The sequence below is a fragment of the Sminthopsis crassicaudata genome, chromosome 2, assembly GCF_048593235.1.
Source record: "Sminthopsis crassicaudata isolate SCR6 chromosome 2, ASM4859323v1, whole genome shotgun sequence".
Classification (NCBI taxonomy): domain Eukaryota; kingdom Metazoa; phylum Chordata; class Mammalia; order Dasyuromorphia; family Dasyuridae; genus Sminthopsis; species Sminthopsis crassicaudata.
In genome coordinates, this window is record NC_133618.1 from 313132474 (window position 1) to 313148602 (window position 16129).

The 16129-nt window shown below is 37.8% G+C and overlaps 1 protein-coding gene across 1 annotated transcript in view; it reads right to left on the reverse strand.

Annotated features, from left to right (window-relative positions):
• Positions 1-11834: 11834 nt before the first annotated feature.
• BATF (basic leucine zipper ATF-like transcription factor) overlaps positions 11835-16129 on the reverse strand; it is a 38636-nt gene continuing 34341 nt past the window's right edge. The window contains exon 3 of the mRNA XM_074289985.1: positions 11835-13832. Within this exon, the coding sequence (XP_074146086.1) occupies positions 13623-13832 (210 nt within the window). The 3' untranslated portion in view covers positions 11835-13622. The remainder of the gene's footprint in view (positions 13833-16129) is intronic.

Below are 16129 nucleotides of genomic sequence, written 5' to 3' on the forward strand. Positions count from 1 at the left end.
AATCAAATTCTGATTTTTGTAAGGTTTGCTGATTTCTTAGGTGAAAATGTTCCCACTGATAATTTAATAATCAGGGCAGAAGCCAGTTTGAGCCTCTTCCTTTTCCTTCATTACCCAGAGAGCTAGCCCATTACAATAAGATTGGGAGTTGGGGGAGCAGTTCATCAAAACTACTAACGTTAACACATCAATAGAGTCTGACAGTATATGCAAATTTTCCACACCCACAGTCTCTAGACCCTGCAGAAGAAGACAGGTCATTTTAATTATCCAGCATTCAGTTCCCCCTCCCCCATTTATAATGTTATTGTAAATATTATTTTATTTATTCTGCTTACTCCAGTCTGCATCTTTTCATGTAAGTCTTCCCATGCTTCTTGGAATTCTTCATATTCATTATTTCTTTAGCATAGAAATATCCCTTTACATTTATGTGCCACAATTTGTTCATCCATTCCTTAATTAATAGGCACCATGTTTGCTACCACAAAAGAAATACTGCCATGAATATTTTGGTATGCATGAAAAACTTTCTCTCTTTGTTTTCATTGGGGTATCTAAGAGTAGAGTCTGAGTCAGAGGATATGGAAATTTTAGAAATCAAACTTTTAAAAATCAAAATTCTAAATTGCTTTATAGAATCAACTCTCATTTAAATAAGGAATGTTTCATAAGTATGTAACTGTTTTTGTAGCTTGTGTCATGACAGGAAGGATCTAGATACCTTTGGGGAAATTTTTTGATGCTTATAATCCACATCTAGGAAACCTAGGAAAATGTATGCTCAGTACATGCTCAAGGTGCTGAAAACTGACCTCTAAACCCCCATCCTCACAACTTGCAAAATTATGATTTACAAAAGTTTAGGATTTCTTGAAAAGTCAAAGAAAAAAAAGTAAATCTATCAACAGAAGTTTGTTTGTTATTTGTCTCCCACCTCCACCCCCCACTTTTTTTTAAACTACCAATGGGCAGCTCTTTTCCAAAGGTCTGTAAAGTATTTCCATCAATTATAAACAAGGATTTTCCCCATAGTGATTCTTCCTACAATTCCTCTTAGGTCCCTATAAATGGTATAAGATACTATTCCCAATCACAATGAAACCCTCTGGTGGGGGGCCGGAGGCCAGCCACTGCAGCCAATAGGTCTTCAAGGGTATCACTCCTGTCCTTAGGGACAGAGTTCTTCCGGTCCAATGAAGCAGCACCAGCAACAGAAATTTCCTCTCTTCAAGGCTATCCTTCTTTGCTATTTTCTAAACCTCTCACCTCACAAAAATCTTATCTAAGAAAGGACCCCTAGTCACCAACATCCTGTTCAGACACCCAGGGGAAAGGCCTCTGATAAAGTAAGCACTACTCACTGATTGAAGAACTATTTAAAAAAAAAAACCCACAATTTTTTGCAAAGTAATCACAGGATCATTATATCATCAATAGAACTAGATTTTGTAGAGCACTGCGCTTGGAATCAGAAAGACATCCTTATGAGCTAAAATCCAGTCACACTGGCTGTGTGACTCTGGGCAAGTCATTTAACCCCATTTGTCTCAGTTTCCTCAAGTGTAAAATGAGCTGGAGCAAGAAATGGCAAACCACTCCAATATTTTTGCCAAAAAAAACCCAAAATGGGGTCATGAAAAGTCATATATGACTGAAAAAATTGAACAATAACAATATAATATCATGATTGTAGATATGTTTTTTTGGTTTGTTTTTCTGAGGCTGGGGTTAAATGACTTGCCCAGGGTCACACAGCTAGGAAGTATTAAGTGTCTGAGACCACATTTGAACTCCAGTCCTCTTGAATTCAAGGCTGGTGCTCTATCCACTGCGCCACCTAGCTGCCCCATGATTGTAGATATGGATGAGATTTCAGAAATCATCTAATTCAACCCATTGATTTTTTTAGACGAGGAAATTGAAGCTCAGAAATATTAAATGATTTGCCCAAAGCTATATAAGGAGTGACAGAGCGAGGATTTCAATTGTTTAAAAGTGGGAGGATGACCAGTAGACCCTTCTTGAAGAGAAAAATAAAAGTTGGCAAAATTAGTTTTGTTTTATATATGAAGACATCAACAAATATCATTTCATGAAGAGTTGGAACATTTTGTATTGCAGTGTTCATGATAAATATTTGCAAAAAGACCATCATTAAAATAATTAAAGTTTGTGGCAGAAAAGTGGTACAGTGGATAGAGCACCAGCCCTGAAGTCAGGAAAAACCTGAGTTCAAATCTGGTCTCAGACACTTAACACTTCTGCTAATGTGACCCTGGGCAAGTCACTTAACCCCAACTGCTTCAGCCAAAAAACAAAACAAAACAAAAAGAAACCCTAAAGTTTATGTACCAACATTAGCTCCAGAGGATGAGAGAGTAAGAAAATTATATAAAGCTATAAAAATAATATAAAAAAATATTAAAAAGGAATTCTTGTCAAGGCAATAACCAACTGGGATTATAGAGATCTGATGATCAACTATGCTACTTACCCATGAAAGAGAGGTGAGGGACTGAAGGTACAGAATAAGACATACATTTTGGGACATGACCAAGGCAGGAATTTATTTTACTTTAATGAGTATATATTTATTACAAAGGTTTTCTTTATCTTTTAAAGAAGGGAGCAGTTAGGAGGGAGAGAAAATGAATCTTTGTTTATCAAAAAAGTAAAATGAAGAAATTATATGAAAGGTTTATAAGACCCTCTGAATTAAATCAAATAGACTTTGATGCTTGGTTGTTATTGTTCATCCTTTGTTCTTTTGAAGTGGACTGATGACTCCAAGGTGGAATTTTTTACTTCTTTGTGAATTAAGTTTAAATGAAGCAGAGTTGTACAAAATTATCAGCCTCACTCTCTCTTCCAGAGTCAGTGAAGTCCAATGGTAAGACTAAAGTCAAGATGACCAATGATGGCTTGGGATGAAATAGATGATGTCAGAATAAGCTATGAGCAATCCATGGTGTCTGTTTGCTTCAGCCACCTTTGAAGACCTGAGAATAAATTGTTATTCCCATTCTGCTGGGGGCTGACATTCTCCCCAACTCACCATAGGTTACCTGGACATTTAGGGTCTTCAGGGAGGATTAGCACCTCTGGTGTGAAGGCTTGCCACGCCCTTCTCAGGGCTGTTCATCCACCTTTGGTGTCCACCTTCATCCAACGCTCACCTGTGGCTCCAAGAGGCTGTAGCATGTGCAGTGGTAAAATCTGGACTGACAGATGCTTGGTGATGTCTTGCAAAGGTGAACATAGAAGAGAACTTTGAAAAATAGGATGGAACTTGATGTGTTGCTGCCTACTTGTATTTCCTGCTGTTTTAGCAAGCTGAAGTTAGTGAACCTCTTGAGCTTGGGAGTTTTGAGCTGGAATCAGATACATTAGAATTCAGTATAGTGAGCCATATTCCCCATGGCCATCAGGTTGAATAAGGAGGGGAAAACTGATCCAGGTCAGAAATGAAGCTACGAAATGCTTCAGTGCTGATCAATATAAACATTGGGCCTGTGGGTGGCTGCTGCATGTCCAAGGTAAGATAGGGAGATTTATTATTTTTTTTTCTAAATCATTCGGTCAGAAAGAAGGAGAGAGGAGAGAGGTCCCAGACTCATACAGAAGATAGAGGCTACCTGCCTATATATCATATTTTCTTTATTAAAAAAATCAGGTCAGAAATGATAAATATCAAATAACATCATAAAGAATGAAATTGATTGTGTATTAACAGACAGGAAGCAGTACCCTACTGATTCAAGAATTATTTTTTAATCTACCAGCTTGCTTGTTTATGCAGTTCAGATCACTGACTTTTTAAAGCAAGCATCAAAATATAAAATTAGAATTATAAAAAAGATTAAAATGACATGGCATACTGCTAAAGCAACTTAACCAAGTTATTGATTTGAGAAATGGTTGAAGGAAAGGTATGGTAGGAGCAACATCTTCTAAGGTCCCTGCCTTGTAGGCTGGGGTAGTTTTTCCCTAAAAGGACAGGAATCCATCCTTAGGACATGATTGGTTCGGAAGACTAGGGCTTAAGCTGTTAAACTGCTTCTAGGGCATTAAAAAAATAATAATACCCAACTCTCAATGAGATGGGGCCTCTCAGATTTGATAGATGTCCCACTTTTGGGTAAATCAACACTTCTTACTCAACATGCCCTTCTGACTAGATGCATTTCAGTAGGAGATGGAGATGGGGGCCACATCTAGCTGAAGCAATGCTGTATCATTAATGAGCATCCTTTTTATCCCATGATTAATGAACTTTGGTCATTCTGTTGTTGCTAGATGCTCTCTGAGTCTCATTTCATTCCAGTCCTGAGCTTGAGTAACCCAAGTCAGGCCTTGCCCAGCACAAAAAGACATGAAGACCAATTGTAACAAATTTCTAAAGACATCTATTGGATATAAATCAATTGTCATAATAAGGAGACCAAACTTAGCTTAGAAATTGCCTCAGCCAGCAACTACAACTTTATCTTCTTGCCAAGTGTAGAGATTTATCAGCCAAGGGCAACATTAGTTTAGAATATAAACTGGTTTGTAAAATCTTATGGAGAAGGATGATGGATGATTCTGAACCCTATCACCTCATAAAAGGGGAACAACTGAGGAGAAGACAAATACAGAGAAAACTTGGCAAGGCAGACTAGTGAAACAAAGTCATTCCACTGGCATTTAAGGATGAAAGTGGGAAAAGGACAAAAGGACAAAATGGGAAAAACCCCAGAAAGCTTTTTATAATAGGGGAGTCACCACCTATGCTCTCTGACATTATACTCCTAGAGCTGCACAGAGAAGCACCTAATGATCAGCATAGTGCTTGGCATATGGAATATCCATAATGAATGCCTATTAACTGAGTAGGAAAAGGAGCTGGATTACTTTGGGAAAAAATGCAGTTATTTTAAATATACTTGTCCTAAAACAAAAGTCCTTTTTGTTAACACCAGCTGTGTAATATACCTATAATACAAATCATAATATAATTATAATACAGTTTCTCATAATCTTGTGAGCCATGGAATATTATAAGCTCCAAAGAGATTGTCTAAGAAGCAAGGAAGAAATCCATGGTGAGTGTGGGCAGCTTGAAAAACAATTTCAAACAAATAATGACTGAAAAAAGAAAGGGCATTGATTCTGAAGTACAAGGTCTGAGTTTCAAATCCCACTTCTCATGACGACTACTTGTGTAATCTTAGGTCATTTATCAGTCATATCTGACTCTTCATGACCCCATTTGGGGTTTTCTAGAGTAGTTTGTCAGATGAGGAAATTGAAGCAAACAGAGTTAAGTGATTTACCCAAGATCACACAGTTGGTAAGTATCTGAGGCCAGATTTGAACTCCAGAAGAGGAGTTTTTTCTTTCTCCAGGCTCTACATTATTTAACGAGCCACCTAATTGCCCTGTAACTAGGACTGCACTGATACAAATTACTGGTAAAATATAGAACATCATGAATAGAGTAAAGGAGAGGTCCAGACAGATTGCTCTAAGAAAATTTAAGGAAGGAGACATAATTTTCAGATGATAGAATCAAGGAAAGTTTCATAGAGGAAATGGCACCAGAATTGGGTGCAAAGAGAGGGATTTCAATAGATAAAGAACTTCACTCTAGATATAGGGACTAGATAGCCTAAGCAAATATATGAAAGTAGCAGAAGGCAAAATGAGATTGGGGGATAACTATTAGAATTCTTACAAGGTGCTAAGTCACTGGAATGGATAGAGACAATAATTATAATGTATTAAGAACAGTATCTATAAAATATCCTCCTATAAAGTCTAGGGTATAAACTCCCTCAAATATATATATAGCATCTTTTGGAAAAGTGGGCTCAAACTACAATAATCTGGAGGCACACACGGGAAGAATATATATGTCCAAGACAACTCCAATGTTCCTTTCTTTCCTCGTGCATGTTACAGTGCTCTCCATGAGAAGAACATTTCTTTTAGGCTCCTGGACCTGCTCCACTGGTCAGCTCCCTGACAGGACTGGCTCTCACCTAAGTGCAGAGTCATCTCTCTGTCTCCAGAGACTCTGGTCCTTGAATTAGCCTGCAGTCACTGCATCGCTGGGTTCTGGGTCTGAGTGTACAGAGCATGTCTCAGCTATTTGCTAATTGGGGGAGGTCACCTGGTGGGTAACTAGTTAATAACTGGGGGGTGGGGGGTGGCAAGTTGCTGAGGGATGACCTCCCCATCAGAGCCTGGATTCTTCCTCAGCTGCTAGGTTCAGCCCTGTCTGAACAGAAGAATTCAGCTTTATGAGGATCATTGGGGTTGTCCAATCTCCATCCAGTCAATGCTAATACCCTTTTCATTCAATCAAGAGAAACAACTCCATCTTCAAAAGAATATATATATGTATATACATGTGTGTGTTTAAATATACACACGTGCATGTATATTTAGATTTTATATGTACATATGTTTGTATGCTCACATATACATATGTTTTTATATGTAGATGTGTGTTTGCATTTACATACATGCATTTGTGTATATGTATATATAATTTGGACTTTATCAAATCTTATCACTCCTATGAGATGGTAAGTCCCTAAGTTTAGCACAGTGCCTGAAACATAGAGCTTAATAAATGCCTATTGTCCTCCTAAGCCAAGAGCTCTTAACTTTTTTTGTGTCAAGCCACTCTGATGAAGCCTAAAGACCCCTTCTTGGAATAATGTTTTTAAATGCATAAAATAAAACACAAAGAGTTACAAAGGAATCTGTTTATGTGGAAAGAAAACTGGAATTTTTTCCTATCCAAATCCATAGAGTGCAAGTTAAGAACTCTTTTCCTAATGGCAGAAATTGTGTCTTACTTGTTGGTGCATTTCTTACAGGGCCTAGCACGGTTCATCACATTTTAATCCCTTATTATGTTGGAGAATGATTGGTTAATTAACACTCAGTCCAATAAAAAAACATAGTGATTTAAGGCCTTTTTAACAATGGAGGAAGCATTCACCCTATGAAACACTTGGCTGTATCCTGGTCTGGCCCGATCTTGGGTACGTATTTGGTTCTGAACATTAGAGGAAATTTTGATAAGCTAAAGGATGTCCAGGGAAGGGTCACCAATGTTGAAAGACCTTGACTTTTTGCCATATGAGACTGGCTGAGGGAACTGGGTATGTTTAGCCTAGAGGAAAGAATCTTGTGGGGTCAAAGAGTTGGGGAGGGGAAGAACAGAGAGGGGAAAACATCATTGCTATCTTGAAGAAAGGCCTTTTCATGTGGAAGACATTAAACCTTTTTGATTTGGTTCCAGAGAATAGAACTAGGAAGAATTGGTGGAAGTTACAATGGAGCAGATTTAGTCTTGATGTCAGGAAAAATCTTCTAACAATTAAGTGTTCCCCAAAAGGAAAACAGCAAAGCTGCCTTGGGAACGCTCTGGTTCCCCATAACTACAGATTTTCAAGGGAAGGAAAGGACTGACACTTCTCAGATGTCTATCAGCTCTTCTGGCAGTTTTAGACTGGCTATCTTGCAAGGAACCACAGGCCCCTAGACACTGGTAATGGGATTACTTCCCAGAAGATAACATGGAATCAGAATCAGTGGGTGGGGTTTCCCCCCTCCTCCATCAGGGGTTTAAGGATTTCTTGAGAGAGAGGAGAGGCAACACTTAGAGAAGAAGAAGGTGGCAGGGATTCTCCAACACTGGAGCAGCACAACTTCAGCCGTTCTGGGGAGACATCACTCTTCCTCCTGGAACACTAGAAAAAGAAAAGCAAAAGTGGGAGGCCGTATATGTAATTCTGGAGTTTTTTATTTTCCGTGGTTTGCTCAATGAGCTAGAGCCCTGAAGAAAAACATTGGCAGTTCCATTTTTTCTTAGATAGGAAAAGCACCCTATCTAAGCACTTATTTCTGGTCATATTCTCTTTTTTTTTTTTTTTTTCTCCTCGAGGATGCATCTGATGAATCTAATCTTATGTTTAATAAAAATCCATGAGTGATATTAGTGGACAGAGTCCTGGGCTCAGACACTTACTTGTTGCATCACCCCAACACAGGTCACTTAATTTGTCTGCCTCAGTTTCCTCATCTGAAAACGGGGATAATAATAGTAGTTGTTGGGATTAAATGCAATAGCATCCCTAAAGTACTTCAGAAATCTTAAAACACTATATTATGATTGGCTATGATATAATTGTTAATGTGATAATTGTTAACATTTATGTTCTTACTAATAGATTCCAATGGTAAAATTGTTTTAAAATATCATTATAGCTAGCATTCATGTAGTGCTTTAAGGTGTGAAATATTTACTACTACTACTTTAGTTGTTCAACCCATTTCAGTCATATCTAAGTCCTTGTGACCCGCTCTGGGGTTTCCTTGGCAAAGATGCTAGAATGGTTTGTCCTTTCCTTCTCCAGCTCAGTTACAGAAACTGAGGCCGATAAGGTTACGTGACTTAGTAAGTCAGAAAGAGGAATCTTCTTGACTCCAGGCCTACCACTATCCACTGTACCACCGAGCTGCGCAAACTACAACTTCTAACTACCACTATACTGCCACTGCTACTGCTGCTGTTAGTGCAACTACTACCATTGCTACTACTACACTTCTACTTCTACTACCTCTAGTACTATTACTGCCAGTTCTACCACTGACACTACTACTACTTCTACTACCACTAGTACCATTACTACTAGTACTACTACTACCACTGGCACTACTACTACTACTTCTACTTCCACTACTATCATTACTACTACTACCATCACCACTACAACCACTAGTACTATTACTATTACTAATTACTACTATTACTACTGCTACCACTGACACCATTATTGTTACATCTACTACACTACAATCATTACTACTACTACCATCTCCACTACAACCACTAGTAGTACTATTACTACTACTACTATTGTTACTACTATTACTACTACTACCATTGATACTACTATCACTACTATCATTATTACCATTACTATCATTACTACCACTACTACTATTACTACTACTACCACTGATACTACTATCACTACTATCATTATTACCATTACTATCATTACTACCACTACTACTATCACTGATACTACTACTACTTCTACTACCACTAGTACCATTACTACTACTATTACTACCACTAATACTACTACTATTACTACTGCTACCACTGACACCACTATTGCTACTTCTACTACCATTAGTACCATTACTACTACTATTACTACCACTACTACTACTACTATTACTACTACTACTACTATTATTACTACACCTACAATCTTAAAGGCAGAATTATCACGAACTTAAGACCTTTGGAAACTACCTCATCAGACTACAAGTCTAACCTGTTATGATCCTGTTGTGGTTCCCAAAGGATTATAGAAGATTAGAGGGTCTCCATTTTTTGCATGAGTTGGTCTAGAACCCAGTTTCTTAAACTGGTTTTCACCCCTTATAAGGTCTTGTAACTAAATGTGGGGGTTACAAAATTATGGTTTATTATCAATAAATTTTTTATTTGTTTGCCTATTTTATATTCCCACATATCCACGGTCATATAGACATTTCTTGGGCATGAGTGGAAAAAGTTTAAGAAGTCCTGGTCTACAACAGGATGATTTCAGAGAGGCCTGGAGAGACTTACATGAACTGATACTGAGTGAAATGAGCAGAACCAGGAGATCGTTGTACATAGTAACACGACTATATGATAATCAATTCTGATGGGTGTGGCTCTCTTCAACAGTGAGATGATTCAATCTAGTTCCAATGATCTTGTGATGAAGAGAGCCATCCACACCCAGAGAGAGGACTGTGGGAAATGAGTATGGACCACAACATAGCATTTCCACGCTTTTTATTATTGTTTGCTTGCATTTTTGTTTTCCTTCTCAGGTTTTTTTTCTTTCTTTCTAGATCTAATTTTTCTTGTGCAGCAAGAAAACTGTATAAATATGTATACGTATATTGGATTTAATATATATTTTACATAATTAACATGTATGGGACTACCTGGCATCTAGGGGAGGGGGTGGGAGGAAGGAGGGGAAAAGTTGGAACAAAAGGTTTTGCAAGGATCAATGGTGAAACATTACGCATGCATATGTTTTGTCAATAAAAAGCTATGATAATTTTTTTTTTAAAGAACCCTGTTCTAGATATCCTTCCAACCCTGATATTTACTGATTCTATGATTTCCTCAACACCACTTCATCTCTTCATTCACTCATTCAATAATAATTTATTGAAATGTTTACTATGTGTATGGCTCTGTGCAAAGTAATGGGAATACCCCTCCTGCCCCCAAAAAAGAAAGAACCCACTCCTGCCTTCAAGAAGTTTAGATTCTATTGGGAAACATGCCATGGATAGAATACAAGCCCTGAAATTGGGAGGATCTGAGTTCAAATCTGACCTCAGACATTACTAGCAGTGTGACCTTGCTTAATCCCAATTGCCTTGCAAGAAAAAAAAGAAAAGAATTATATGAGATAATAATATTATGACAGCTTAGTGGATAGAGGCTTGTAGTCAAGAAGATCTGAGTTCAAATCTAGCTTAGCTACTTTCTAACTATGCCTTGGTTTCCTTATCTGCAAATGAGCTGGAGAAGAAAAAGGCAAACTACCCAGAGAAATTAAAATCTTTGCTAAGAAAACCCAAATGGGTTTATAAAGAACCTGAAATGACTGAACAATATAATGATATCCTATTCTGTCCTTTTCCCCACCCAGTGAACACAAATTTAACTTAATTAAGAAAAAGAAGAAAATGAAAAGCTCAACACTGGGTACTCTTTTGATTTCCTGGGCTTTTTTGAAGACAATGCTCAAAGTCTGCCTTCCCACAAGCTATAATATTTCCTTTTCCAAATTACTTTCCATTTATTATGTATGTATCTTTTATATACTTAGTAATGTTCTCCCTTATTAGAATATATGTTGCTTGAGGCCGGGGACTGTTTTACTTTTTTATTTGTGCCCCAGTGCTTTGCAGATAGTAAATGCTAAATAAAATATGTCATTCATTCATAGTGACTGGCACATAGTAGATAGTTAATAAATGTTTGTTGACTGAAATTCTTTCCAGGTGAGATTCTGTGATTCTGAGTTGTTGAGGAAATTTATATGTGGGGCAAAAGAGAAAGGGAATGAAGATTCAGAAAGAAGGCTGGAAATACACATATAAAATGAGTTTTCAGACAAGTCTAAACCCAAAGTAGAACAATATTGATGTCATCAAGCATTAAAGCATTGCTTTCCAACCTTTTAGAGTAGGAGGCTCTTTTTTAATGTTCCCCAAGACCTCCCTAAGATAATGGTTGTATGAGTGATGGTTGTTGTTTGGCTGTTTTTCAGGATTCCATTTGGGGTGTTCTTGGCAAAGATACTGGAGTGCTTTGCCCTTTCCTTCTCTAACTTATTTGGCAGGTGAGGAAACTGATGAGACAAGCAGGACTTAGTGTCCAGGGTCACACAGCTAGGAAGAGTCTGAGTTTGGATCTGAACTTGGAAAGATAAGTCTTTCTGACTTTAGGGAAGGTGCTCCATTTACTGTGCCACCTAACTAAGCCTGTGTTAGTGGATTAAGTGTTAAGATCAGGAAGACATGAACTCAAATTCCAACTCAAAAATTTATTGTTGAACAATTCCCCTAATCCCTATCAAATTAGAATATATAGGGTATCCCAAAATTAAAGCTTAAAATTGGTACTAAGACCTCTGTGTTTTGTGAACTACAAAGTGCTATGTAAGTGTAAATTATTATTATTGTTACTGCTAATATTGAGAAAATACATCATGACAAAAATACACCATGAATTCAATTAATACTTTTAAACTCATTTGTATTTTATTATTCAAAAAAGCATTTGCACACATTTGAAAAATAATATTTCCTTGTAGGGATTGTTAAACCATTCTCTTTTGAGTAATTATGTAAGAGTAATTGAGGAGGTCTTGAAATTCTAGAACTTAGGACCTGATACAATTACTGATACAATTTTCAGTAGCACCTGGAAGATCTCAGCATCTTTAGAAAATCTATTTCCCATCTGGAATATAAGATATTTCCCATGTTAGAATTAGAATATTGGAAAGAAGTCTTGACTTGGAATCAGGAGGGATTTGAGTCTGACTCTATCTCTGATTCTACTAATATAACAATTTATAGTTATACTTGTATACCCTACTTGGACAGCTATAACATGACTTCTACATCTGTAAAATGGTTATAATAAACCTTTCGGCCCTTATCTACCTTTCTTAGAGGTCTGGTGAAGTATGAGAAATACTTTGTAAACATTACTATATAAATGTCAGTCATTATAATAATAGTGATAAACACCTTTGGCAATCATGCACGTTTATTTTCTTCCTTGCTTGATGCTAATTATTACAGTCCGTTATCTTTGCCATAGTCCTTATCAAGCAAGAATGATCTCATGCACCAGAAACTTTAAAACTAAAAGCTTCAACCAACCCAAAGTACAATGGAGAGTCATTTAATATTACAGAGGCTGTAATATTTCCAGTGGACATCTATGTACTCTAGGAACAAGAAGTGACCTAAGAGGTAATGATCAGAAGATGTGTGGTCCAGAAAGGAGATGGGCCTGTTACATAGACAAAGTGATGGACTGCATATTGACAGTCTCAGTGTTGCTGTGGTCCCTATGAAATGACATATTTGGTAGATTCACTACCAAGGATTTGTGGAGGATTTATAGGAAAACGCCCACCAAGACGCAAATAGGATAATGAGACATACAGATAAGTTGTGATCTGAATAGATGGAAGGAATGTTCACATCAGATCCCGGACTTTTTGAAATGACAGGTACATACACAGGTGAAAATATAACATATGGATAATATACAGGGCATCTCAAAAGTCTTAGTGTAATTTGGGGGCTTTGTAGCTTAACACTTTTGCACTAAGATTTTTCAGATACTTTGTATTTGTTAAATGTATATTATACATCTGTGCAGAGTGTGTGAAAACCTACATTAATATTTCAGGAATTAATTCCTGATTGAGACATGGCTATTTCCAAGATGAGAATGTTCTCTTTAAGGTGGGGTAGATCAATCAGTCAATCAATTCAAGCACCTGATATACACATCAGATACTGTTGGGGGATACAATAACAGAAGTGAACAGAACAGTCTATTTGAGAAGAAACTTTGTGATCAGAAAATCAAAAGGGGAAAGTGGAAGAAAATATTATCCTTTTTGAAATTCACTTCTTTTAACTTTTATTTAGAAAAATAAATCTCTGTTATTGTCTCAGATTTGGCGGTACAGTTGTCATGGATCATGTCTCCAAGAGGAAGGTATAGAAACGCACTGTGTTGGGCACACAATACAAGAAGCGCTGGTGTTCCATGCTGGCACCCATCGGTCATTTTTGTCTTCTGTAGTCCATTATCCACCTCTTTTTTTTCTAGAGAGAGGAGAGATTCAGCAGGAGATGAACGAGGCTGCCATTGCAAAAACAGTTCATTTTCCCTTCACCAGAACTTTGTGTGTTCAGTGGACTCTCCCACTGGAAATCCTAGGGAAGAATCTCTGCAGTTGAATGTCGGAGTCTCTAACGCTCCTTCCATGGTGGTAGGATCAAGGCTGGAATCGCGGGGAGCTGACATGGGGCTGGTGGAAGGCGTGGGCTCCATAGACCACCTCAGGGGGTGATGGAGATGTGGTGGCCAAGATGGAGCACAGGGGTTCATGGCTGCTCAGAACGGAAGTGAAATATTTCATTTCTTCTGTCAACTGCTTGATCTCCTTGCGGAGAGCTGCATTTTGTTTCTCCAGATCTTCACTTTCCTGTGGGTTGAGAGACCGGGACACAAAGTTAGCCCTTTTGTATTCAATGGGAGGCAAGAAGTTAATAGAGAAGCCAGGAGTTGGTTGGAGCAGGGGAGCAAAATTAGAAATTCATATGAAGAACCAGAGACTGTGATCATGAAATGGAAAAAGCACTGGGCTTGGAGTCGTCAAAATTTAAAGCCATATTTAACAGAAAAGCAAATTACTTCACTTCTCTGGCCCTCAGTTGCTTCATTTGTAAAATGGGAATAGTAAGATTGCGACAACTTACATCACAGAGTTATTATGATGCTGAAAACCTTTCTGAAAAAAGGATATTGAATTATAGCCAAAGAGTTAACTGCCTATACCCCTTGACACAACAATATCACTGCTAGGTCTGTAACCAAGATTATTAGGCACATTGGAAAAGGATCTGTAATGTTCTAAAATGTTTGTAGAAGCTCTCTTTGTGGTGGCAAAGAGCTGGAAATTGGGGTGGGTGACCAACAATTGGGGAATGGCTGAAGAAGTTGTGGTATACGATTGTGATGGAATACTACTGGACTATAAAAAATGATAAGTTCATTGTAGAAAATGATGGATAGATTTGCATGAAATGATGAAGAGGGAAATGAGCAGAACCAAGAGAACACTGTATACAGTAACAGCAGGATTGTTTTAAGATTGTTTTGAGCAACTAAGTGCTTTTGATGATTATAAATACTCAAATTAACTATAAAGGACATATGAAGAAAAACACTCTGCATCCAGAGAAAGAATAGATAAATAGAAGTATAGAATGATTTTACATGCACACACATGTGTACACACATCCACACCCACACTTCCACATGGACATATAGTCTAATGGTAGTCATCTTGAGGAGAGGAGGAAAAATAAAGAAATCTACAGGGCAACTTTATTCTATATTTAACAGGAATAGTAACTAACACATATAGATCGACAGTTTCATGTGCAATCTTTTTTTTATGCTACTTTACAGAAATGATTGTTTTTTTCCATAAACTAAAAATAAAATAAATAAAAAATATTCTATAAATATGAGCTATTTCTTTCTCTGTCTCTCTCTTTGTGTTCTCCTGACCACTTCATGCATTTCTTTCCCTTATCTTCTCTTTCTTTTTGTCTGTCTTAAAAGTGTGAGGAACCTCCTCCTTTACAAAGCCTTTGGTGACTCCCCACTCCTTTAGTGTTTTATCATACTTTGCTTGAACCTCTTCACAGGTATCCATGACCTCATCTAAAACAGCTGGGTATCCCTTCTTTGTTCTCCACACCTCCAGCTCCTATCTCAACCTGCAAACCCTTTGAAAGAGTCTTTATTGTAGCTGTTTGTATAAGCAATATCTACTAAAACTCTTATAAATAGTAGTCACTTGATAAATGTTGGTTGAATTCAATTAAATGTTGCTTAGGTCATCATTAAAGGAAATTGTATTTTTTAAGCATCTTAGGTGGCTCAGTGGAGGTAGGAAGATCTCTCTGGGTTCAATTCTGCTCTCAAACACATACTAGCTAGCTGTGTGATCCTGGATAAGTCATTTCATCTGGTTTGCCTCGGTTGCCTTATCTGTCAGACGAAGTGGCAAATCACTCCAGTATCATTGCCAAGAAACCCCTAAATTGGGTCACGAAGAGTCAGACACTACTGAAAAACAGCTCAACAAATTCTTTAAACACCAATCAACTGGTATCAGGGGGTTGGTGAGTCAGAAGTCTTGAAGTTGACTGTTAGAGGACAAACTGGCATTTTTAAATTGCCACAGATAATCTCCAAAGGGGAGAATCCATGAATCATTTGCACAATTCTGACTGTGTCTATGACAACACATTCACCCAAAGTTTGTCTTTTCCTATAACATCAGTATCTTTGCCAAGAAAACCAAAGGTCATGAAGAGTCAGATCTAAGTAAACTGACTGAACAACAGCAAAACCCAACAGAATGGGGAAAAGACAAGGCCATGGTAGTGGTGGCTAGGGAAAGGGATCAGGAAATGCTTCATGGAGAAAGGGGCATTGGAACTGAGTCTTGAAGGAAGTCTGTGATTCCAAGAGGTGAAGTTAGGAATGAATGCATTATAGGGATGGAGGATGGCAGTGCAAAGACCCAGAAACAAGGTGTGTTTGAGGAACAGTGAGGAGACTAGACCACACAGGGAAGGGAGGGGAGTAATGTAGAGGACTAGAAAGGTAGGGAGCAATCAGATTGGAAAAAGCTTTAAATACCAGAGAAGTTTATGGTTGGTTGGTGCTCAAGGCCACAGAGAGCCACTGAAGTTTGCTGAACAA